Source organism: Geospiza fortis, unplaced genomic scaffold, assembly GCF_000277835.1.
Source record: "Geospiza fortis unplaced genomic scaffold, GeoFor_1.0 scaffold54, whole genome shotgun sequence".
NCBI classification, from domain to species: domain Eukaryota; kingdom Metazoa; phylum Chordata; class Aves; order Passeriformes; family Thraupidae; genus Geospiza; species Geospiza fortis.
Window position 1 is genome coordinate 3407581 of NW_005054301.1, and position 24161 is coordinate 3431741.

The 24161-nt window shown below is 34.0% G+C and overlaps 1 protein-coding gene across 1 annotated transcript in view; it reads left to right on the forward strand.

Annotated features, from left to right (window-relative positions):
* CEP128 (centrosomal protein 128) overlaps nucleotides 1-24161 on the forward strand; it is a 97786-nt gene that overhangs the window by 12804 nt on the left and 60821 nt on the right. Inside the window, exons 8-14 of the mRNA XM_031065378.1 lie at nucleotides 3604-3720; nucleotides 10681-10767; nucleotides 12264-12338; nucleotides 13544-13676; nucleotides 15389-15549; nucleotides 20176-20526; nucleotides 23704-24161. Coding sequence (XP_030921238.1) covers nucleotides 3604-3720; nucleotides 10681-10767; nucleotides 12264-12338; nucleotides 13544-13676; nucleotides 15389-15549; nucleotides 20176-20526; nucleotides 23704-24161 — 1382 coding nt within the window. The remainder of the gene's footprint in view (nucleotides 1-3603; nucleotides 3721-10680; nucleotides 10768-12263; nucleotides 12339-13543; nucleotides 13677-15388; nucleotides 15550-20175; nucleotides 20527-23703) is intronic.

A 24161-nucleotide genomic window follows, 5' to 3' on the forward strand; every position in this document is an offset into this window, starting at 1 on the left:
TTTATGATTCTTAGAGCCTTTTTGATGCTGCATTTGAGTACTTTAGGATTCACACATCACAATCAAAGCACAATATTTTACCTGTAAAGAGAGCTTTTCCATGCCAATATAAAAAACAGATGACATTGAAGGTGGTGACTCAGGCATAGTTGGAAGCCTGTTTCAAGTGAAGCACTCTTCATGGCCTTGTACCTGAGAAGTTATGTGCACTTTTGCTAAAAAGCCTTTCTGGTTCTGCAACTCACTATATCCGAATCGCTTTCTTAGCTAGACATTTTGTGAGATTCCTTTGTTCTTGAAAAGGGTTTGGATGTTTGCTAGACAGGCCTATAAGCAATTGAAAGAATATTTACTTACTTTATGGTTATATAAGATAGCCCTCTTGGGTATTTTGTTGCAATTGCTTGGATAGATGCACGTCTCAAATAGCACAAGATGCTGATCTTTATACATAAAAAGCAACTTCATCAGAGCACAGTTTAGTTAAAATTAAGTAGATGCTTGATTGAGATGGTGCTGTTATAAAATGATGGTAGACTGTCTCTGGAAGAAGACAACAATGTCAAGTGAAATGGGTCTTGCATGGAGTTACTGTGGTTATACCTCAGAGAGCCAGGATTATTGTCAGATAATGAACTGTCCCTCAGAAGATCTGGAATAAGGAATTTTGGTGCTGCACTGATGACTTGTAAAAGGAACACATATTATCATTTGCCGTGAGGGACAAGTTTAACAATATTTAAGGTTATATCTCTGAAAAAAGTTTGCTCGTTTTTGATTTTAATACTCCTGTTTCAAGTATGTATTGATAAAATGGGTCATAGTAAGAACAGCAGCAAAAATCTGTTGAAATAGATTTCTATTAGCAGGACTTTTGCACTAGAAATAACAGTGGAAAGCTGAAAAACAGGTCAGAAATTCAATAAGTAGGATGGTGCTTTTTGTACAGTAAGCATCCAGCATCTTCCATGAGATTATATTTAGCTGCATGACTTAAATGTCACCCTAGTTTTACAAAGGACATTCTGTTCTTTGTGTTTAATTGTGGGGGAGGGGAGGAACTTTTTGATAAGCTGCTTTCATAGATTTTGCTGCTAAGCTACCTGAAAGCTGTATGTGGAGACACAGCTCTTGTGTCATCATTATTATTCAGATAGTCTATTGCTAAAAATGCATGCTTGAAATCACATTCTAGTATGTTCTGAATGCAGTAATTTAATGCTAGTATTTCATGTCATTGTGTAGAGCCTCTATAATCTTTGTACTGTCCTTTGGTGAAGCACTTGTCTGCACTAAGATTTTTGATAACATTCAGTGGTCAAGATACATACTTTCATGGTAGAAGTGTTGTTCTGAGTCAGGGTCATTTGGGACAAAGGAAGACAAGTATGTTTTTAAGTTTACTCTGCATGTACTACTTAATGAATTAACTGTTTCTAATTTTTTTTAATCCCTACTGTTGTATGCCACAGGCTCTGTGACAATCTTAGGAAAGTCAGAGAGGCTACAAAAACAGGGAACATAATTCTTGTGGGAAATTAAAGCCTTGCTGAAGTGCAAAGGTGTTACCAATACCACACCAATGTACAAAGTATGGGAAACAAAATGGGAGTTATAAGTAGCGTCAAAATGTTTGGTGGTTTGTGTTGGTTGTGGGATTTAAATTTTTTAAAATTTTTTTTTACTTAAAGAGGATTATGTCTGTAGCTGAAATTTCCATGACAAATATTGTGATATATAATCCATCTTTTGTAGTACCTTGTTGGAAATAATACAACAATTGTATCGTGGAGTGAGCTGAAGGAAGTCAGAGGCAAGGCAAATCACCTCATAAATGAACATAAAAACTTTTTTACTTGTTCTGAGTTAGTGATAATTTGTAATGAAATCTGAACTTTGCAGGAATCTAAAGCCTGTCTAGTGCTGCCTTGTGTCATGTTATCTGCTGTGAATGCTAGACCCATGACAGTGAAGAAGTTATTGAACTCTCCTTTGGAATGTCATCTTCGGGGGTAGTGGTACTTTTGAATCTTCTGTCAAGTCAAAATTGTATGTTTTCTTTCTTAATAGTGCACTATAATTATTGCACTAAATCAGTGCTTAATAGCATTAAAGCTATTAAGAAAGTACTTCATTGAAAACGGTGCATGAGATATGTATGGGGAAAAAGATGACAGCTTATTATCTTGGTTTCAGCAGAACTGTAACAAGTTTAATGACTGTTATTTTCTGTTCCTACTACATAGTATCATTCTTTCTGTTAGGTGGAGTATTTTATGAATTCTGAGAAGTAATGCTAAGCGGTACTTGTCAAAGCAAACATCGTGATGTGGTCTTTGTTTTTTTTTATACATTAGGTTTTAGTAAGTAATTTTTCTGGATTATGGCTGCAGAGGTTTCATAGCTTCATGAAAATGTGTGGTTTGATGCAGTACCAGGCATCTCCTGATGGTTTTAGGAAAAAAAAATACAATATTCTAGACTGTAAGCTGACTGTTCATCTGGCTGCACAAAGAAGTGTTTTCTGAGAGATGTATTCTGTTGTAAAGAAAGTGTTTTGTTCATTAAGCCTTGTGAAGCCCAGATCATAAGTGTAGCCTTGTTTGTGTTTCTGTTATTACATAAGTTGACTTGCTTGTGGCAAAATTTTCTATGCATGCATATGCTGAGTGCTAGTAGAAGTGTGCTTAACAGAGAAAGATGAGAACTTTTCATGTCCACATACATCAAAAGCTAATAGTTGAATGGTGTTTTATTTTTTCTCTTTTTATTTGTTTCTCTTTCTATCTAATTATAATTTGGTAATGGATATATTGCTTTCTAGTGTTTCAACATAATCAGTTTTAAGGTAGGGAGGAAATGATACATAATTGTTTTTCTTACTAATCTTTAACAAAACAAATTTAATTTGCTGCCTCAAGAGGGTGCTGTCTGCTAGCAGCTTGAATTGCAAAAGTGGAGTAATTCACTTCTGCAATTCACTAGGTATTCTAGTCTGATTGAGTTTTTATGTTCATAATCCAAGTTGCTTTAATAAACACCTGTTGTTGTTTGTATTAGTTTCTACATGGATTCACAAAATACTGGGAAAAAAGCATAAAGTGATTTTGTGTTTTTACACTCATTTTCATGTATTTAGTTCTTGTTTACTACTTTTTACTCACAGATTTTGGATCATGAAAGAAGCAAACATTGGTCTGTTTTGCAGAAAAACTGAAACCTCTGTCCGTCCTTCCAGAGGTTAATCAGGCTTGTGACAGAGAAGCTAAGACTTTGGTATTGCAGCTTCACATTAGGCTGCTCTAACCTTGATAATGAGATATTTAACCCTTGAGTAGAGCCACCACTGCAGAGAAAAATATGCATACACATAGCAGAGAATAGCCAGCAAGATAGCAGTTTGGTTCCCTGCCTGAGTACTTCTGGAGTACTGACTGCTATAACTAGTTATTTTCTCTACCATTCTAAATCTCCTTTAATAAAATACAAATTATGTTCTCTTTTCACTTTGCCCCATAATCTGCTTACATTTTTGCCATTGATATTTTCACAAATATTAAAAGCACACTAATTTTCTACAGCATGAGTTTTTTCCTTTTGAAGGTATCAGAACGAGTAGAGAGGAGACTTCAGGAGATAGAAGAAGAAATGCGTGCTGAAAGACAGCTCGTAGAAAGGCGCCAGGACCAGCTGGGCCATGTGTCTCTTCAATTACAGGAGGTAAGAAACGAAAGCTTCCCTCATATTTAGGATTTAGTTAGGAATGTGTTGCATTTTTAAACCTGTACCTGTCAAATTGGCAGAAGTGCTCATATCCTGGGCACATGTTTTAACTCAGTCCAGCCCACATTGTTTTGATCAGATAATACCAAGAACAGTCTCTGTCCTTCATTAAATTGTCTTGACAATATTTAGACCTTTTTGGTAACTACCACAAATCTTCTAACCACCTACCCCCTATGCCCTTCCTGAAAACCTAAGCAAACAAAAGCAAGTCATTAGCTGGGTTTTTTCAGTTAAAAGGTTTTATTTTCTAAAAGGTAAACTTTGCTTGCTCATGCAAATGAACACTTTAATTTAGTTCAATAGGCAATCTAAAACACTGTAGTGGCCAGACAACTTTTCACTGCTTTCAGTTTTATTCAACAATACCTGAGGAAATAAAAAATGCTATTTAGAGACAAATAGAAATGTTTGGAATATAAGTTAAAATTTGAGACAGCTATTAGCTTTTTTCTTTCTTGTTTTAGAAAACATATGAAAAATACTTACTTCTTTTTGATTTTACTTCTGTTTGGAAAATCTGTATCTTAACATAGTGCGACTTTTTATTTCACTCCACTTAAGATTTGCAATGTTATCTCTATCTGTGCAATAGGATACTATAATTGAGAAGAGATATGCAATTCCTTGGTTTTCACTCTTAGTGTTTGCAACATAGCTTTTTGGAAGGCTTGATACTGGGCAGTGATACTGAGGAACCTTGTTCATGATGCTACGCATTTCATGTAAAGCTAGAGACTGTTCATGACTGTCATATTTTAGAGGATGATATGCTTTTTTTAAAAATATAGATAAAAAGTAACATTTATCATAAGGCTTGGAATCCTTCTGCCAGTATTTCAGAAAGACTTATTGTTTCATTTTCTTGCCAGTTCATGCCCTACTGGGTGAAAAGAACTAGAGTACTGAATTTCAGTTTTCATTGCTCTTTAATATGCCTATGTCCACTTCTAGATTCTTCAGTGTGTCTTCAGGTTGGGGAAGGGATGCTTAAGGCATTGGTGTGATTGGATAGTGTTATCTGCAGAATGGAACATTCTTATTTTATCCTTTTAAAGGGATGATGTCTTATATTCTCTAAGGATACATTGACACTGCCATAGTTTCCTTAGAAAGAAAACTTGAACTCAAGTGAATGGGTTCAAATGTAGTTCAAAGAATTTTCATATGATCTTCCATAGATCATATGAATGATCATAGTCTGTGTGATCATGAGCCTCCAGGCTGGGTGCCTTTTATTCTTGGTAGCTCATCGTTTGAATTTCATGCAAAAAGAAATACTAAGTACATCCTGGACCTTCTATTCCCCTAAGATGTCCAGCTGTGAATTAAGATGGTTTATTAGTTTCTTCTGTAAATTCTACTTCACTTTTGTAAGTTATTTTTCCTGAGGAGCCTCTTTTTAAAATACAGTTTAAGTTGCTGTATTTTGGAAAAAATGTGCTTGAACTGCTTTGTGTACTTTTGCATAGCCTAGTGAGAATAAAGTAAATAAATATTTTGCTACAATTGTTATTTGGATGAAACATGTTTCTCTATAATTTTGAGCTTGTTATTTTGTTACTCTGTTTCTCATCCTTTGTAATTCGAATTGTGAGTTAGATGGACTCTGAACTCTGACAGTGGCCTCAGTCTTGCAGTAATCATTGCACAGACATAATGTTCTATTGAAGTCTACTTCTGTTTACATTAATTTCTCCAAGATGCTTCCCAAGTAACATAACTGGAAAGGAGCATAGTGTTTGGACTGAGTTTTGAAATCCTGTCATTAATATGGCCTGAATGATTTACAGAGAAGTACTACTTAAAGCATTTGTGGCTGTTGAATGATATAATTTTTTCATTAGTTTGCCTGTTACAGATTTCAAATGAAATAAAATTTTACTTTTGCATGTGATCAGTAGTTGCTCTAATTAAGACATTGTGTGACATTTGTGACGAGTAAATGCTATTTTTTTCAGTGAAGTGCAGTGCCTGTAACTGACCACTACTTGTCAGTGTTTTACCGTCTTAAGAGAATCGCTTTCCTAAATTGCAATTATTAAATTATATATTTGCAGGATCTAACGCAACATGATACATTTATTTTGGCCTTTCTCTGTCTTTTTGGCTTTTGTCTGTCTTTTCTCTCAGTTTTTTGTATAATGTACAAACTTCTTATTTGCATTGTAGTATTACATATTACTATAATCATAGACTGATTATGAACCAGGAAGATATCTACATGTATACTGGCCATTAAGAAAGCTTGATGTATAAAATGTTTTATCTTTAAGTTTTAAATTTGTATTTTTGTTTTGAATCTTTAACCTGTCTGTGCTGTGTGCAGTTGTAGCAAACCTATTTTCTGCACATTTGATGTCTCTTTTACCTTAGTGTGTATTGGTACATTTAATCAGCAATTACTGCAAATTAGAAAATAGCAATTAGCAAACAAATTCATGCAAATCATATATCTTAATTTTTTCTATATTCCTGGTAGAAACATTTTTCTGATTAGAAAGAAGAACAGATATTCTTTTCTTGCCAGGGATATTGACCTATATACCTGAATTGCTGTCAGAACTGCATTTGTTGTGTAAATGAAAGCCATATTGAGATTCTTCAGTGCTTCTTTTTTTTTTAATATAAAGACATCATAACATCTTACTTTTGTTTGCATTTTTACATCTATTTTCTAAAAAAAAGATCAAATATCATTCTTAAAAACGTTTTCTTTACATTCTTTTTTGTGCATTGAGTGTCCTGGATGGTTTTACAAAATTCTCTGCTTGGCTTCTTGGGCTTTGGTGAAATGTGTCCATGTGTTCATGCTTGGCATGCTTTAGGTAAACAGAATCATCATTGTAGAACCTTTTGAATCCACTGACTGTGATAAGGCAATGACTGCAGTTATGTCTTAAGCTAGCAACTTGGGTAGGCCAGAAAGCATTTTTTGACTTTCTCCTAGTGCAACTGTACACTCAGACACTGTTTGCCTCCCACTACAAATACTGTGAACTGCAAGAAGCTGGTGGACAGAGAGTGGGGTAAACTGATGTCTTATTTGAACATTGTTTTTTGCATATCTTTATCACTGATCTTTAGATAAACATAAATTTGATCTGTGCTCTGAGCCACCTGGATATTTTAGTGCATTGTTGATACTTGCTCTTTGGCTCTGTGCTATGCCACCTGTGGCCAATGGTTTCTGTTTTGATTGTAGTTTGAATCTGACTCTTGCTTGGAACATGAGCAAGTCTCATACATATCTGTCACTGAAATAGCTAGGTAGTCTCTTTTTAACTGCCTGGCTGGTATGTTTAGGTAGCATACTTGGAGTCATGCTAATCACTAATGTAGCAAGTTAGGGAAAGTATTTTCATTCAGATTAGGATGTGGTACATTTTTGCCTTGCTTTAAATTATAGCTTGCGGCTGTTCTGCTTGTATGTTTGTGATGGTATGAAACACTCACTGATCAGTCTCACTTTGAAAGAGCAAGTTTCAGTTTGTGGTCTGTACACAGCTTTCAAAAAGTCTGGTTTTATTTAAAAAGAAAAAAACAATACAGCAAAACCAAACTGAGACCAAAACCCAAACCCTAAGAAAAGTTAGTGGGCTTAAGTTGCTGTAGAAGTTACGATTTACTCTTGATGTTGAAAAGATTGAGAACTTGAGTTGTTTCACAATCATCCCCATAGTTTTCCTCATGTATAAGAAAAAATAATCTATGAAGCAGTAAGTTATGATTTTGAAGTTTTGGGGTTCAATATATATTCTGTGTATATGGAAGAGGTATGCTCACTGGGGGTATACCAGTTACATTTGTATTGTAATGCTGTCTTATGCTAGTGAGCTCTTTATAAAGACCTATAAGAATTGCCCTCCTTGGTCAAATCAGAAGTTCATATAGCCCGACCACCTAGCAGGCAGTGGAACTTGTAGGTGGTCCTTCCCAAAGCCATGCTGTGAAGACCTCTGTACATGGAAGTTCTCTGTCTCCTTGTGGCCTCCAATATACCTGCCTCCTCCAAGGCCTCATCAACCTCATCAGTCTCTTCCAGACCAACCTGGACACGAATGCTTTCAGAGGAGGATCTTGGTAGGAGGATCCTGCTGACTGTAGGCCTGTTCCCATTCCTTGGTGTTTCAGCTTCGCTGGGCAGTGTCTGCCTGCTGTTTGTGAGCCATCAGGGAGGAGTGTGTGCTTGAACTGCTGTCCTTAGCATCCTTTTCCTAGTTCCCATTTTTGACATTTGACTTCCTCAACTCCTTCTTTGGGGACAGCAAATGAAATCAAAGAATCAGTTGTATCTTTACATGTGTAGTTTGGTTTTTTCTTTTACCCCTCCCAAGAGAAAGCCTATATAGTGATCTTTAGTGGAGAAAAAATGAGGGTGGCCCAAAACAACAGGAGAGAATTATTTAAAAAAGAGTACAGAAAGGAGACAAAACACAGAATTAACTTTTACCTGTACAATTTCTGAATTGTCAGTAACAGCTGACATTTGTCTGGGTGTGCATGACCAGATGTTTCCATTGCCTCATGACAGTTTGATTAACTGCTTACCTGGCACCTACTGGTACAATGCATGTTTCACAGTCCAAGCAGTGCACATGTAGTATGTTTCATTTACTGTAACATTACTTCTTTTTTTGCAGTATTTTAACTCTGGGGTATCTATCTATATCTCTCTCTATATATGAGCTGTTATTTTCCTTAAAATGAAATGGCTATGGGCTATTTTTACAATATGCAGAAAATAAAATGGAAGGTTATATTTATAGTATCAGTTATAGTAAAGGATGCATTTCTGTTTGAAATGATTCCTATTTAATAGCCTGAATATCAGTCAGTGAAGTTGAAATGGCGTATTTATTTCCATGGTTCCTTCTGGGAATTAGGATGTGCTACTGATGCAGAGATATTTTTTGCTTTTAGCAGGAATCATCTTTGAAAATTTTACTAGTATTCCTGAATCCAGCGCAGCTGTAGTGTTTTCTTTATGATTCTGACCTCTCTGGCCAAATTTGTACATGATCACGCGTGCGTTTGGTACTATGTTAATTATTAATTTAGTGCCAAAAATCAAGTTGGCCTAAATTTGACTGTGTATAGCAAAGCTTCTAATTTTGCTAGTAAAACTGGTGGTTGATTGCAGTTAATAGACACCATATATTCCAAGTAGGCTGTTCTGAACCGATACTTTTGGTCATTAAAAATAAACAAAGGAAAAAACACGAACCAAAACAAAAACCCAACGAACTTGGGTAATGCAAAACAGCATTAGCTGAAGAAATGATCTTAGACTTTTGTTCACGTTGCTTTTTGGGACTTCTCTTAGGAGCCTTTTTGAGTAAAATGTGTGCAGGATTGAGTTTTATAGTGGACTGGAATGATAGATTTAAATCTCTACTGAATACTCAGGAAAGTACCTTAAATGTGTTACAGTCTTCTGTTATCTGATTAGGGATCAGTATGACTAAAAGTATAACTCTTTATGTGGCATAATATTTTCAGTGGCATAGTTATGATTAATGTCTTCCATGGTCTCAGATTTTAATGTAAGCTGTTCAGGCAGAAGAGTAATCCAAAGTCTACTGAAACCCTTAGGTTTTCTGAGGTGAGGTTGTAAGAGGAAGGTAAGTATATAAATCCATTTATTTTCTCCAGAAAGCTGCTTTTAAAGCCAAAACTTCTAAAGCTGAATGCCTGGCTTCAATGAAGTTGATTAATATCTTGTATTCTGTTTTCATACACTGAAATTGCTCTTCAGTGTACAGTGAAGAGAAAATGTTCAAAACTGAATGAAATGGCACAATTTATAGGGACAGATTTCAAGGAAGATAGGAAGAGATTTTCCTATAAATGTAAAATGAAAATGCTGCTTGGGAATGACAGACTGGGAAAAAGAAATTTCTTTCTGGAAAGGCTATGCATTTTTGTTGTTGTTCTGTTGTTGTTTTAGCAAGTAATTATGAAAGGAATAGATGTACTTATGCTTCAAGATGTGGGATGAAAGTAAAAGATTTGTGCTCAGGTACCTAATTAATTGATTTATGACTAGTGTGAAACATGCTTGGTCATGTTGCGCAGATAAAAGCTGTGATTTATAAGCAGTTACAGAAATTCATGGCAAATTATCAGTATGTGGCTACTGATCTCTTTCAGCTGATGTTTCTAAGTGATATTTAAAATGACCCAATGTGATTTTAGATACCTCAGTCTAAGAGGGAATGGGAAAGTCCCCATGGAATTGTTTTATTTTTTTTATTGGTGTCAAGAAAGGGCACATCAATGTTGGTAATTATTGATCAAGTTCCAGTTGATTTAGTAGTTCTGTGTAGTTCTATGACTTTAAGCACCTGTCCAGGTTCAGGAAAAAAATAACCTTTTCCTTTTTTTGCTTTTGATTTCTCACACAACCTTCTGGTAGTGTTTTCTTGACTACAGTGCATTGAATTTCATAACACACTTTATATTAGAGAATATATTCTTTTTCTCTGATATGTGCACAGCTAGTCTGTAGGGGATCTCTTGAGCCTTTTAGACCTTAGTCTAAAGGTGTTTGGGGTCGACTTGAGAGTCTGGAGCTCTATGCATCGGAAGGATGTTAGTGCTGCTTTCGACTTTGTGTTTGTCCCTGTTCTCTGCATGGGTGTGTTTATGTATGCATGAACTTATATTTATCTTTTCATAACAATATACATTGGCTTTACATGGAAGTATTAGATGCAGACAGAAAGCATTTGTCTAGATCTTCTTTCTTATATTCTTTATTTTTTAAAATGTTAAATTTTTTTTATTTAAATTTTTTTTTTTTAAATTTTTAAAATTCTTTATTTTAACAACCTTGGAATGATGGCTTCTGTAAATTTTGTGATGATGTTTGCAATATATTTTTCTTCTCTAAAGGTTTTAAGGAAGCAAGATGTTAAATCAGATGAAACAGAAGAACTCATGAGAAACAAACTTGTGAAATATGAAAGTGAAAAGCACCAGGTAAGACTTAATTTTTCCTTTTTGTTTGGTTTTAAATGAGTGTATAGTGTCATCTGTTACAGTATATGCTTCCTTTTTCTGAGAAATCAGCAGAACAGAACTTTCTTTACTCTTTAAGAATTCAAGGTGTGGGATTTTTTCCTGCATCAGAGGCACTGTGAATATAGCTATGTTCAGCTTGTGTCTCTGCTTCAAAGCTCTTCAGTTATAGTATGTTTCTTCTAATGACTCTTCCATCCTGCCAGGCAGACAGATTTATAACTTGGGCATAATCCTTTATTTCTTTCTCTACTTTGTCTCTGAATTTGTATGTAGTCTGCTGTTTCTTATTTGCAGCAGCTCAAAGCAGCTTTTCTTCATCCCTGCAACTAGCTCCTGCTGGTTATTTTGCACCATAGTTATTATTAATTACTCTCACTGAACTGTTGCCATATTTCACTCTTTCTTTTCATAGAAAACAAAATTTCTTGTATTTCTATTCTAGCAGGATGCTAAGGCTGTATTATGCTTTCCTAGGTATTTTTTCCACTTGCATCAAGTTTAGCATCTTTCAAAGGTATACCCCTTTATGCTAAGCCTTTATGTAGTGTAGTGTTTTATGTAGTGTTTTATGTTATGTTGTTCTCTTCATTCCCTTAATGTTGGTCCTGTTTACTTTGCCCATTTGCCAGGCTTTCAACATCCTCCTTGAGATTGCTATCTCAACAATAACAATTTCTGCTGTCAAAACCTCTATTTATTTCCAAGTGGATCTTTGAACTATTTATGGAAGAAGTCAAAAAATATTTTGAAGCTTTTGCTTTCGTTTCTTTTTTTTTTCGTGGTCATCAGTTTGATGACTATTTCTGATTACATATTTTGAATATTATGTTTTTAGGAAAACTTTCAGTTTTATTAAATTTAGGGCGCTTCAATTTTTTAGTCATCTTGTTTCCAGAATAATTCAAATACAGCATCTTGCACAACACAGAAACCCCATAGATTTTACCTATTACAGTTCTACCAATGTGTGTCATCTTTAACACTTCTAGGAATAAACTGTTTACCAAAGGTGACTTAAAATATTAAGTCATTATTAATTTTGAGTTTGAAAGTATGTTTCAAATCCTGGGACAATGTTTTTGAAACTTTGTTAAAACTTATCTTCCATTTTTTTAACTTAAACCCAGTAAAAATTTACTTTTGTGATTTTTTTGTTTTGGGTGATATGAATTATTTTATATCTTTATGAATAAATTTATATATTTATGGAAAAATTATAGACTGTAAGTAAAATTCCCTTTATGTAATTTAAATTTAAATAAATATTGCAGGGATTTAGTACAAATGAAGGTTTGCTTAAAATTTTGGACAAATAAAAATACTGTGTATATTATACCACATTTTAGATAGATGCTTATATGGATGAATTTGTGTCAAAATTAAATGTTAAAATACACTTTTATATTATCATGCCTACATTGCATTTCTTTTTTCATCATCCTCTGAAATGCAAGCTTGAGCAGGAATTGGAGCAGTCCCGGAAAAAGTTGAGTGAATCTGAAGGCAGTAGAGAAGCTCTTTTGCATCAGGTAACTGCTTTAGTGTGGTAAAAATCCTAAGGTTTTCATAATAGGTTGTGTCTGAGTCTTTTTGTTTAATATTCTTATCTCATACTCTGATAAAATTGTTTTATGAAGGAAGGCATGAGGTATAGGAAGACAGGTTTAAGTGTGTATAATATGTGGACTGAGCTCATTATATTTTTCTGCTTTCCAAACTTTTATGTGTATATGTTCATATGTATTAATTGTAGTAGTGATAGTAATGGTATGTTTTCAGTACATAAACACCTTATGTGAAATTTCCTTTCATAATATGCTTTAGAACTACTCCTATATTAGTAATCATTGTTCTGCAAAGCATGTGCTATAATTGGTGAAATCAGATAAATCAATGACCTAGAGGTATTTGGTACATTGTAACATGCAATAAAAGTAAATAATTACCTGAAAAAGTATCTAAAGTGTGCTTTAAACAATATAGATGCATGTATGATTAAAATTTGTAGGAATTTGGATTATAACTTCAGAAAAAAGTCCTTTCTCCTAAACATCTTTCCTTTAGAGGGGCTGGATAAAAAGACTTGAAATAACTAGGGAGGGGGCAATTGGCATTCTCATCTTTTAGCATTAGTTGCTTGTCTTGTGTATCTAGCAGAATACTAGTTTTGAGTTAGCTATATTACTGTTTTGAATTTAAATCATTGTGAATGGCATATAAAGTAATATGAATAAGAGGTATTTTTCTTCAATTCAACTTCATCATGTTGGATTTTCTCTGTTTTCCTACATGTTGTCATCTTTGTGCTATACTATATATGATAGAAAGGAAAAATGCGAAGACCCCTGTGTTTCTTATGAATAAATACATGGTATTTTTAAGGACCACTATTTACATAAAACATACTGTTTATTAAATTTGGATAGACATTTTCCCTAGCTATGAAAAAAGACAATTGCAACATATAATATGGTAGCGTTTTGTTTGGTTTAGAGAAATTAATGCTCATCTGTGGTCAACATAAATTAAAACATTTTCTTTAATTTTGAATAATCAATTTGTGGCCTGTAATTAGGAAGCAGTTTGTCTTTTTGTTTACCATCTGCAGTACTCTCAAGATGTATTTATAAATATTTTTGTGTGTAATATTTTTTTAGCATTTAATAGAAGTATGCTATTTTTGTTTTTTGTTCTGTTTTTCATTAAACATTTGATGCTTGTGCATATATTTTAGGTTGAGGATCTTCGTTCTCAGCTTTTGAGAGCAGAAGAAGACCGTGTAGAATTGCAACATCAAATCTCTTATGCTGCTATGCATCGCCAGAGCTATCAGGATGCACAAGATGATGACAGGAGAATTAGAGCAGGTACAGCTAATATTTTGCACTGGAGACCTGCAAGCTAGTTAGTGGGCATGGATATTAGTTTTATCTTAGAGTTGCAGTCTAATTCTTCTATTGTTTTGACAAAACCAGCCAATTAATTCCTCAGATTTAAGTTAATACGTATTGGCACCTGAATATTAACAGACAAATAGCAATGACAATTAATTTATGATAAAATATTTTGATTTGCATGGTTAAAACCCATGAGACAATTTCAGCAAACTGAATAGTGTTTTTACAGAGGAAAAACATGTATTATTTTTAAGTAATAAAAAAAATAGAAACTGGCATTTCAGTCCATTTGCAGTTTGAATTCTGCCATCTTGAAAATGATAACAAGAGTCATTGATTAGGTAGTTAATAAGGCTGATGACTTTCTGGTAGAATTTTTAAGCTATGTGTTCCTAAGTGGTTTAGAAAATTTTTCTGTATGATGCAGTCAGCGCTTCTGTTTGCACTGTTTTAGAGTTGGAATAGTTTTATTTAGAAGACAAATACTTTAAACAATTTCAAGATATAATTGGATATTAAATTACCACTTTAGCAAGGTCTTCACTTAATTGCTAGTTATCTATCTGTATTTAAACTTTTCAAACATAATTACTTAGGTATTAGAGAAAGTGTTTATCTTTCTCCTTATTAGCATAGCAATGTATTACTCAAGGTAATAGAGAAATAGTGACTCTATTCTAGAGTCCAGTGTCTTATTGGACTATTTAATTGGTTTGGCTGATGACATATTTTCTTATTTTTGTACTTCAGCTTCTGAATTATCTTGGTTTTTAGAAGAAGACTCTGACTCCATGTTTTACAAACCTCATAGAGAGCACTGGAAATGGGCTTAGCTTCAGAAGTGTAATGCAAAATAATAATTTCAATAGTTTTTTCTCCAATCATATTAATGTATCTGCTTAAAAGTTAGTTTATTTGGAACAATATGCCTTTCATATTAATACAAGTGTATTTTAACTTTCCTATTGATCTTATAAATCAAAACAGTTGTAAAAATATGAGGAAAATTATAATGTGCTGTAACTGTTCAAATACATGCATACATTTGTATAATTTTTGCTGTTGTGTTTCACCTTGCTGTGTTATTCCTGTTCCATCAAAGATATATGGGAAGAAGACAAGTAGAGATTTTTTTCCTTTTGCCTCCAGTTGTTATTTATGACTTAAGACCTTTGAATTTCTGTTTGAGAGAATTTATAGCTTACTCCTATCAAAATCTTTGGTTGTAGTTTCAGGATTCAGACATAAAATTCACAGATAATGTGACTTTCAAATTGGGGGTACTACTCTGGTGAGATAAAACCTTGGCCTTGAAAGTGATGGCCAAATTTCATTTACACCAGAACTTCCCCATTGTTTCTTCCATCCTATTTTATTTTATTCAGTTTTGCTGCGGCTTTTGTTGTTTCGGTTGGCTTTTTATTTGAGGGGAGCAGCTGTGTGCAGGGGGAAGAGTGGAAACCCCTATAAAACGATGGAAAAGTACTGTTTTATTGTTATTAAAATGTTATTAGCTTATTATACAGGTATACAGTTTTTCACAGATATTTTGGTGAAAATCAGTAGTTGTAGAATAGTCTCAAATGGAGAAACAAATTGCCAAAAATTAACTGAGATAAAATTAATTTACCACAAGTTGGTATTTCTACTGAATGTGTTGCTCTGTTCTTGCTGTTTTACAGTAGCTGAAAGATATGAGAGAGAGAAGCAAGATCTAGAGAAACATATTTTGGAACTTAAAGCAAAGCTGAGTCATAATGCTGTAATGTCAGAGGTAGAAGAACTGAAGAGATGTATAGAGTGTAAGGACAAGGAGAAAGCACAGCTTGTTATGCACATACAGGTAAGTTGGGTTTGCTGCTTTTTGGTTGGAGGCATTTTTGTTTTTAAATTATTTCTTATGTGTTTAACATTAGGTGATGTATCAGATTAGGGATTAACCTTTAAAACTAAGAGTAACTGTTATGCTCATTGTGTAAAGAACTTTGAAAAGTGATTTGAGTTTGCCAGCTTTTTTCTCTCCCATGTAATACTAAAAAAGGTACTTGCTATTGCCCATGATTCCATGGTTTGGATTACTTCTCTTTCCCATGTGCAAAGAAAAGTTGATATGATTTTATCAGCACTTACTGTTAATAATGGTTTTTCGAACTACTTTTATAAGGTAGTACTTACTTTCTTATTCCCCATTCCATCATTCCTCAGAGCTGAAGTTCAACTTTAAAAATTGAAATGCCTTGTTCTCTGAGAGAGTGTAGTAGAGTAACAAAAGTAGTTCACAGTTTCCCTTTTTTTAGTAATTAAATGCAATATAGTAATATAATCATAAGTATTAGTAGTCTTCTTTATGGTAAGCGTATCATAATGTTTAATGTGATTTTTTATGAGAGGGATAAGAGCAGCCTTTTGTCCTGGAATTTTAGTTAGAAGACTTTGACCATAAAATGAGGTCTAAGTAGGCAGTAGCCTTCTTATTTAAGATGGGAAATTTCTGTGTTTCTTGCTCTTGCCTAGATTTGTCATTTGTAGTAGAATGCCTGAACAGTGGCAATATTCTTCTGTCTTCTGTGGCTGTCAGGAGAAAAGAGTTTGTTTGCAAAACCATGTGTATTATTTCAGTAGTCAAGGACTTCACTTTTTGTTCAGCTTGTATTTTGGCATTCTGTAAGTAAGGGATTTTGTATGTATTTTCCTAATGAAGGTACTTATCTATGAAATTATATTGCATCACTTTGGAAATTCAAATGTAGGATTTTATTTTTTTGTCTTCATAGATTTACAGGAATATACTTTTCAGTCTACTTCTCTTGCTCCTTTACCTTGTCAGCTTTTCTGCTGATTTAAATCAAACTAATACATCAAATTACATTTGGAAAAAATGGCCTTCTCAAAATAAGTTCCTACATGCTTTATGAAATTCGGTCATTGAGTAGGTTTAAAAAGACCTAAAGTGTTTCTGTAGAGGGTAAGAGGAGCAGAACTCATTTCCTGGTGTCCATCAGCATTTGTATTCTAGCTGGTCAATAAAACCCATGACTAACTGAAAACATTCTGGGTTTTGGTTTTGTTGTGCCTGAGAAATGAATCATTTTGGTGACAGAAATTAATGGGGTAAGAACCCACATAAACCAAATTATTTTAAACTTCTGCTGGTAGAACATGCTTTCTTAAGGGTCAGAATGATCTTATAATACAAATTTCCTGCCCTGAAAACACTCATGCAATAGTGCTCAGCTGGGGTCATTGTCATTTCTCTGAGTTAGAAATCTTTGACTTCCCTCATTTTCTCAACAGAAAATACTTTGTACTTCTTATCTGCTTCCCACTGCCTGTTCTCCTACAGGGGCAGTAACAGGAAAATAGCTAGTGTGTTTTTCTTTTAGTGAGACATCAAGGAATGCAAGGATGTGAATTTCTAAACTTGTGTACTAACAAAGCATTTTGTCAAGCCTGTTCTGACAGCTGCTCCTATCAGATAGTCTGATTCCCAGTTGGAAGTGACCAGTCATGTTTGACTTGGGTGTGATTTATCTTTGTTTAGTGGGGAGAATATAACTTGCCTCTGATGTACATGTGATATTAGAAATTTCTTTTGATTTATTAAAATATCATTGTTTGCAACAATTTGAGTTGTGTGTGTTGTACATTTAGCCTCCTACAGTTGCCATAAAATCACAGTGTGATGTAAAATGGACAGGATGAAAAAGGTTAAAACATATTCTTAAGCTCATGTTTAGAAGTGAGTTCAATCTTAGTTCAATTAGATTTTAAATTTAATATATATTTCAGCTACTCTAGTTTACGTAAGGGAGTGGTTGTGATATCTTCCAAATGTTTACAATCATCTTAAATACATTTTTCTGCCTGAAGCCAATTAGATACAGGGCTTTTGGTGCTAACTATTAAGATTTAACTATTATGACTCAGAAATAATCAAAGTGCACAAATTACAAAGATGCAATACCCTACTTTCTCTGTAAGTGTTTTTAGACTCTTTAGAGGTTTTTAGGCTCTTTTAGCCTGGAAACTTGTTTGATTTACTAATTACTCTTAATTTGGATTTGGTGTTAGTATTTTTATAGTATTGTCCAGTACAGCAGTCAGTTTGTTAAAATATTTCAGTTTTTCTGAGGGAAAATTATTGATATGTTTAATTAATGTTAGAATTCTTCAGTAATATAAATCTATCAGTTTTATAAGTATTGATTCATATTCTCTCTAAAATTTACTTTTACTTTTTCTTCTACAAATGAAGTTATTAGCCAATTAAATGCCAGTAGCACAAGCCCTTATGGATCAGAAAGAATTTTGGCAACTGCACCCATGTTAACACATAGATACACATTTATCATACATAACTAGAATTCAAAAGTACAGATCAGTCCATTTGGGACTCCTGTTTTGATGCAGAAACAGAGTGTGGAGATACTTTCTCCATCCTCTTGCTTTACAGAGTTGGCTTCATGAAATATTGACTTGCTATGATGCTGTTTTCTACCTGATTTCAACTGTTGGGTCTGTGCTGGCTTAACTCTTTCAAGCAAAGTGGAAACTCTTTGCTGAGGTTTATCTTATTTACACATAGTGTAAAAATAAAACATTAAAAGTCAGTTTATATTGGTACATCCATGTCAAAATCCAGTTTTCCCCCTCATGCAAATAGTTTGTGTTGATCAATTAGTTGCATCAAGGTAAATATCTAATGTTCCTCTTTTTTATTATCCTGTAAATCAATAAATTGGAGGTTGATTTACTTCTACATGATAAGAGGAATGTTTGCAGTTAATTGAACGTTAGTTTATGTGTTTGAGATTAGACTCATATTTCATTAAAAAGTTTGTGGGAGCAGTAGTTTTGTTAATGAAGCGTGTACTCTGGGGAAATTATATATAAATAACTTTTTTTAATGGTGCATCATCAAGTCCTACATCAGGTTAGTCTGACATCCTCTATGGTGTCTCCAGAAAGATATGAAATAGGAAGTGATAATAGCATGTGTAATCATATGACTGAAAAAATGATGACCTATTTTAGAAAATCTGTGGAACAGTAAATGTAATATCTGATTATATTTTATGAGGCTATTTTTAACTTCTGCTATATGCAATTTAAATCTTTGTTGTTAAAGAAGTATTGTAATCTGTTTTCATTGGAAAATAAGCTTGTTTTGATTTAAATTTTGCTAGTTGTAGCTTACGAGCTTGTTTTGGTTATCTTTTTAGTACAGCAAATGCTATCTCAAAGAGATTGGTATGATTTACTGCCTCCCAGAAGATGTTGGCCTGGTTTGGACAGAGGAAAAAACCCACAAACTAACAAACTGACAAGGAGAGAGTCCTTACCAATAAACCCGTCTCCCTCCTTCCCCCAGCCTTGTGGAAGTATCTTTGTCTAAATTGTCATTCTGTATCCATCTGTAAAGTTGCCAATTCTTTCATAGATAAAATAATTTTCCCTTGTCCATTCTGAATTGCAGTCTGTTTATTTCAGGCTACATCCGGTGGTTTTTTTCAGTCATTCTGAAATCTAATCCTCTTAAAAGTCTTTCAGTCCCCTGAGGCTTGATAATATGTTTAACTGGCTATAGATCAGGTCTATCAAATTTATCTTTCATTAATGAAAAGGCTGAATGGTATGAAAGCAGTCTAAATAGACCCAAAATGCAGAATACTAATGTGAATTTCTGCGTCATGATCTCAGTAAAATACAATTTTGCTAGTGTACCTTCAAAAATTGATTTCTGAGCATGTTCTTCCAGAATGTGTATGTACACTATTATTCCTGAGTTTCTTATGAGACTGTTCAGAGAAATATGATTTGAGAAATACAGAATCTTTAATTTTAAAATGTGTGTTTTCAATTTATTTAATTTTTCAAAGGCTTATATATGCCTCTTGCATTTTCAAACATCTTTGCACTTTGTTCTAGAAGCATTTATGAAGCTGCTGTATTCTCTTTGTATTCAGTGTTATTAAATATACCTTTATTTAGCACATTGTTTTCATAAAGGCAACCAGCATAAAACTGGGTAACAACTAGCTCATAAACTATAAATTCCAATTGTTGTGGTGACTGCTGTTTTGTCCTTTCCAGTTCTTCTTTTCCTCTCATCTGTTTACATTAATCTCCTTATATCTTACTATTTGGTTTATTTCTTATTTGTGTAGTGTGTAATATATAGCCAATGATTGATCTCAAACTTACAATACAGAAAAATAACAAGAACAACTAGAAGAGGAACAAATGCAGAAAGAATTGGGTAGTATGTATTCTGTCCTGTGTTGGAATTCTTTACCATTGCAGAGGGAAAGATTCTTTGGGCTAACAGGACGTTCCTTGATAGTCAAGAAGATCTTTTATGCTCTTCATATTTAATAAAAATGTGATTTAATGTTGCTGTATGTTATTTGATAAAGTTTGGTACTGCATATCTTTAGAGAATGTTTGTATCTTGCTATGATGATTTCAGGTGTTAACATCTGACCTGGAAAACAGGGAGAAGCAGCAGGAAAAAATGCTGGACCAGCTAAAGGAGATACAGAACTGCTACAAGGCTTGTGAGAGTGGACGTAGACAAACTGAACTCCAGTCTGCTGAGTTAGCTCAACAGGTTGAAGAGAGTACCAAGGAAGCAGAACGATATCTCAGTGAATTCAAGCACTCAGAGGCACTCAGGCTGGAGATTGAGAAAAAAAGAGAAGATTTGAAGGTGAGAGCCCAGGAAACCATCCGCCAATGGAAATTGAAGTGTAAGAAACTGGATCGTGAGGTAGAAAAGCAAAATCAAACTATCAGTGAACTGATGGACAAGAATAGTCAGGTAAGATTTGTTTATTTTTTTTTGGTACCTTTTCCCTTTGTTTTAAAAATGAAGAGAAGGAATTTATTTGTGAACTGTGACTTAAACTACTTTCTGCTTTAAGTTCTAGACCTCTTCTGTATAATTTTCAGAACTTTTTCTTTAAAAAATCAATTTGAAAATTCATTGTGTAACATTTCTAGCTTTTTCGTTTGTCTTTGTTCAGTATGGCAGACCACTTATTCCTCTCTTTTTCCTTCTCTAGAGTTTCTCAGGAAAAAACATAGTTTTTTTTTGTTTTTGACTTAGAAGAATTATTTGTTCAGTTGCTGACACAATTTTAAATACAAGCACTCACATCAATGCTAATGTTTATCATCCTCTATCAGAATAATGGTAGAAACCACCATTCTGTTGGCAATGAGTTTGTGGGTCTATTTTCCAGTGGCTGGGTCAAAAGTTGCTGTTTCTATAGTGGCTGATATAGTGCTTAACTCTATGCTGTGAGCTTTTGTCTTAAGTTACAGGCTCTGCTAGTGCAGTCTATCATATTGTATGGCTTTTGTTTTACTGTGCTATACTCTCTTTTCACATATTTTCTGATGGCATACATCCAGTTTAAGTTACTGAATGTGATGGGCTTGAGATGGCTCCATCCTCTATTTTGTTTTGCTCAAAGATTGAAGTTTTCAAGGGCTAAATGGGATGCAATATGGGAAGTCTATTAATCCTGTGTTTTATCTGATCCAACGATCTGTTCTGAGATTGGTACATGAATACAAGCATGGTGAAAGCACAGGACAAGTCACAATTGGGCTATTACTGAGTTGAAATTAATAAACTCTAGCAAATCTAAACTTTGATTCCTGGTGTTGCTATTTCTCTCCTATTGCCTATCATATCCCTTACTTTTTATTAGTATTTCCTCTTTCCATGTTCCAGCAGTTCATTCTATAGTAATCTTGTATTTGTTAGACCTAGCGCTTGTCTGGGAAAGTAAGATTTTCAGACATTTAAGAAGTTGGTCACTCTTGCCTAAGAACACAGAGGTTGTATGGAGAGGAAGAAAACCTGAATTATTTAAAAATCATGGGTGTCTATCAAATGGACAAATAAGAAGCAAAAAGTAGAGACAAATTGTGACTAAGAAGCAGTAGTTCCCAAAAAGGTTCTGGAATCGCTGTTCTTGTAAACACATAGGCTGGTCTTTGTAGAGGCAGTTGATAACACTTTCCATGTTGAAATTTTCTTTGTTATGTAAGATTACTTAATATGGATTTTACCTCTTTTTATGTGGCAAGTATATTCACATGCTAAATGCAGCGGTTAAACTTTGGCTTAAGCTCCATTTAAGAAATGCTGTCAGTATTTGTTCTTTTAAAGTCGTGACCATCCTGCCAACAGGTTTGAGGTAATTGTTTGGTGAAGAAAGTTTCTTTAAGATATAGAAGATCAAATGAACGGTGTGTCATTGTGAAGGAGAAAAAAGTACAAATGATGTTTCATGTTCTCAATAAGTTGGAAACAGTTACTTATAGGGATATAATCAGTCTAGATGCAGCATTTAGTATAAACTTGAGGTAACTAGATGAACATAATTTAACTAGCTTTGAAATGCAGACAACATCTGAGACAAAAATCTGTAAAAACAATAAAGGAAGAAATGGCAGTTTGTTTTCTTTGATTTCTGTTAGAAGACTTCAAAGGGTTGATGGAAAATTTTCAAAATTGGGTTACAATCATAGCTTGCAATTTTGAGATTTTTGAAATATTGGCAGACAGCGGATGTGCTATAGAAAGATTGTTTAGGTTTCATTCTTTTGGAGTTACTGGGATAATTTGGTTGAAGTTTTGCCCATGTGGTTGTCTTTAATATTGTTTGACAGTGGAGTTTCTGACATCTTTTGAAACATATGTTCTTTAAAGTATGTAATGTAGAAAACATACTCAAAGCAAGTAACTTATAGGTTGTAGTTTGAAATTTTACTGGAGTTTTGTTTTTGTTTGGATTTTGGTGGTGCTTTGAGTTTTTTAAGCCAAATTCTTCCAGTAGAATTACAAGATAGGTTTAGGAGTGTCTTTTTGTCTGGTAGGTTTTTTTTCTGGAAAAATCCATGATGGTCATCAGTCTGTGTCCTCAATTTATTACATTTGTATTTTGCTTTGTGTTGCTTATTCTTGATATAATTGCAAATTGTTTTATTTTTAGCCACACACTTTTAACTCTAATTGCCTTGTTTCAAGTTATTTTGCTATATCCATAAGAAATGTGTGTTGCTTGTGGAATTGATGAAAATGCTCAGTAAAATTTAGGATAAAATTTATTAAGTCAGTTTAAAGAATCTGATATATTGCAGCAGATTGCCCAAATGGGTTGCATAGTCTCCCTCACTGAAGATATTCAAGAACCATCTGGATGCCATCCTGTGTCTGTGTTCTAGGATAATTCTGCTTGAGCAGGGAGGTTGGACGAGATGACCCCTTGCAGTCCTTTCAAGCTTATGCATTCTGTGATTCTCTGCTAATTTTAACATTAAATATATCAATGTTGGAAAAAACATCCAAGCCCTGAAGATCCTAGGAAAACACATGAATTTTTTATTATTTTGTTGCATTTGATTGATTTCTATTTGGGAGATGATGTCGTTATTTCTTGGCTTTGATGCATAAGTGAACCAAGCTTTTAACTGCTACTAATTCATCTACTGGGCATAATTTCAAAAATAACTTAAAGCTGGTATACTTTCTATGTAATATTTTTAGAAAATAAACAAAATAAGTCAGTATAGGGAATGGACCGTAGGTATACTGTATATTTCCAGTAGTCATCCCTGTATGCTGCTGCATTACCCTATTACCTCATTATTCTCCATCTCGATTTCTGGAGGAGCCAATAAAGAAACACTTCTCAGTCTGCAAAGAGTGAGTGTGAGAAGTAGAGAATTAATCAGAACTATCCTTATTTAGAAGGCTATATAATTTAAGGACAAGTCCAAGTTTGAGATTGCACATGATCTAAAGTGTGTAAATTTAAATAAACACTGAGTACATTTGAACTGAGTTTGTAGCAAGCAAAAATTTTATATTTTCACAGACATATGTTAATTGTTCCATAGACATTCCTGATGTCTAAGGACATCCTTCCAACAATTGTCTTTAATTACTTCAGATCAGAATGGATTTTTTTTTCTTTCCTAGGCCCTTAAAGAAAAAGATGATCTCAAAAGTCAGCTTCTCTCAGCTATAAATCAAATAGAAAACCTGCGGAAAGAGCTGAATGATGTGCTTACAAAGAGAGCCCAGCAGGAAGAACTCCTCCACTGTAAAGAGGTAAAACTGAATGAAATGGAGTCACGCCATGTAGCTCTTAAAGAAGAGATCAAAGAAGTTCAAAGTACTGTAAAAAAATTGGAGAATGAGTTGAAAAGGCAAGTCTTTCTACAAAACCAAATGCAAGCTGAGAAGGGGCACTTGAAGACAGAACTTGCAACTATTAACTTGTTTCATAAAAAAGACCAAGAACGACTCCTAGAAATGCAAGCAGATGTAAAACATTTAAGCGCCGTACGTGTGGAACTAACAAACAGAATTGCAGAAGAGGAGAAAGCCAAAAAGGAATTACTTAAGAGCCTCTCAGACCTCCAGAAACAGCAGGA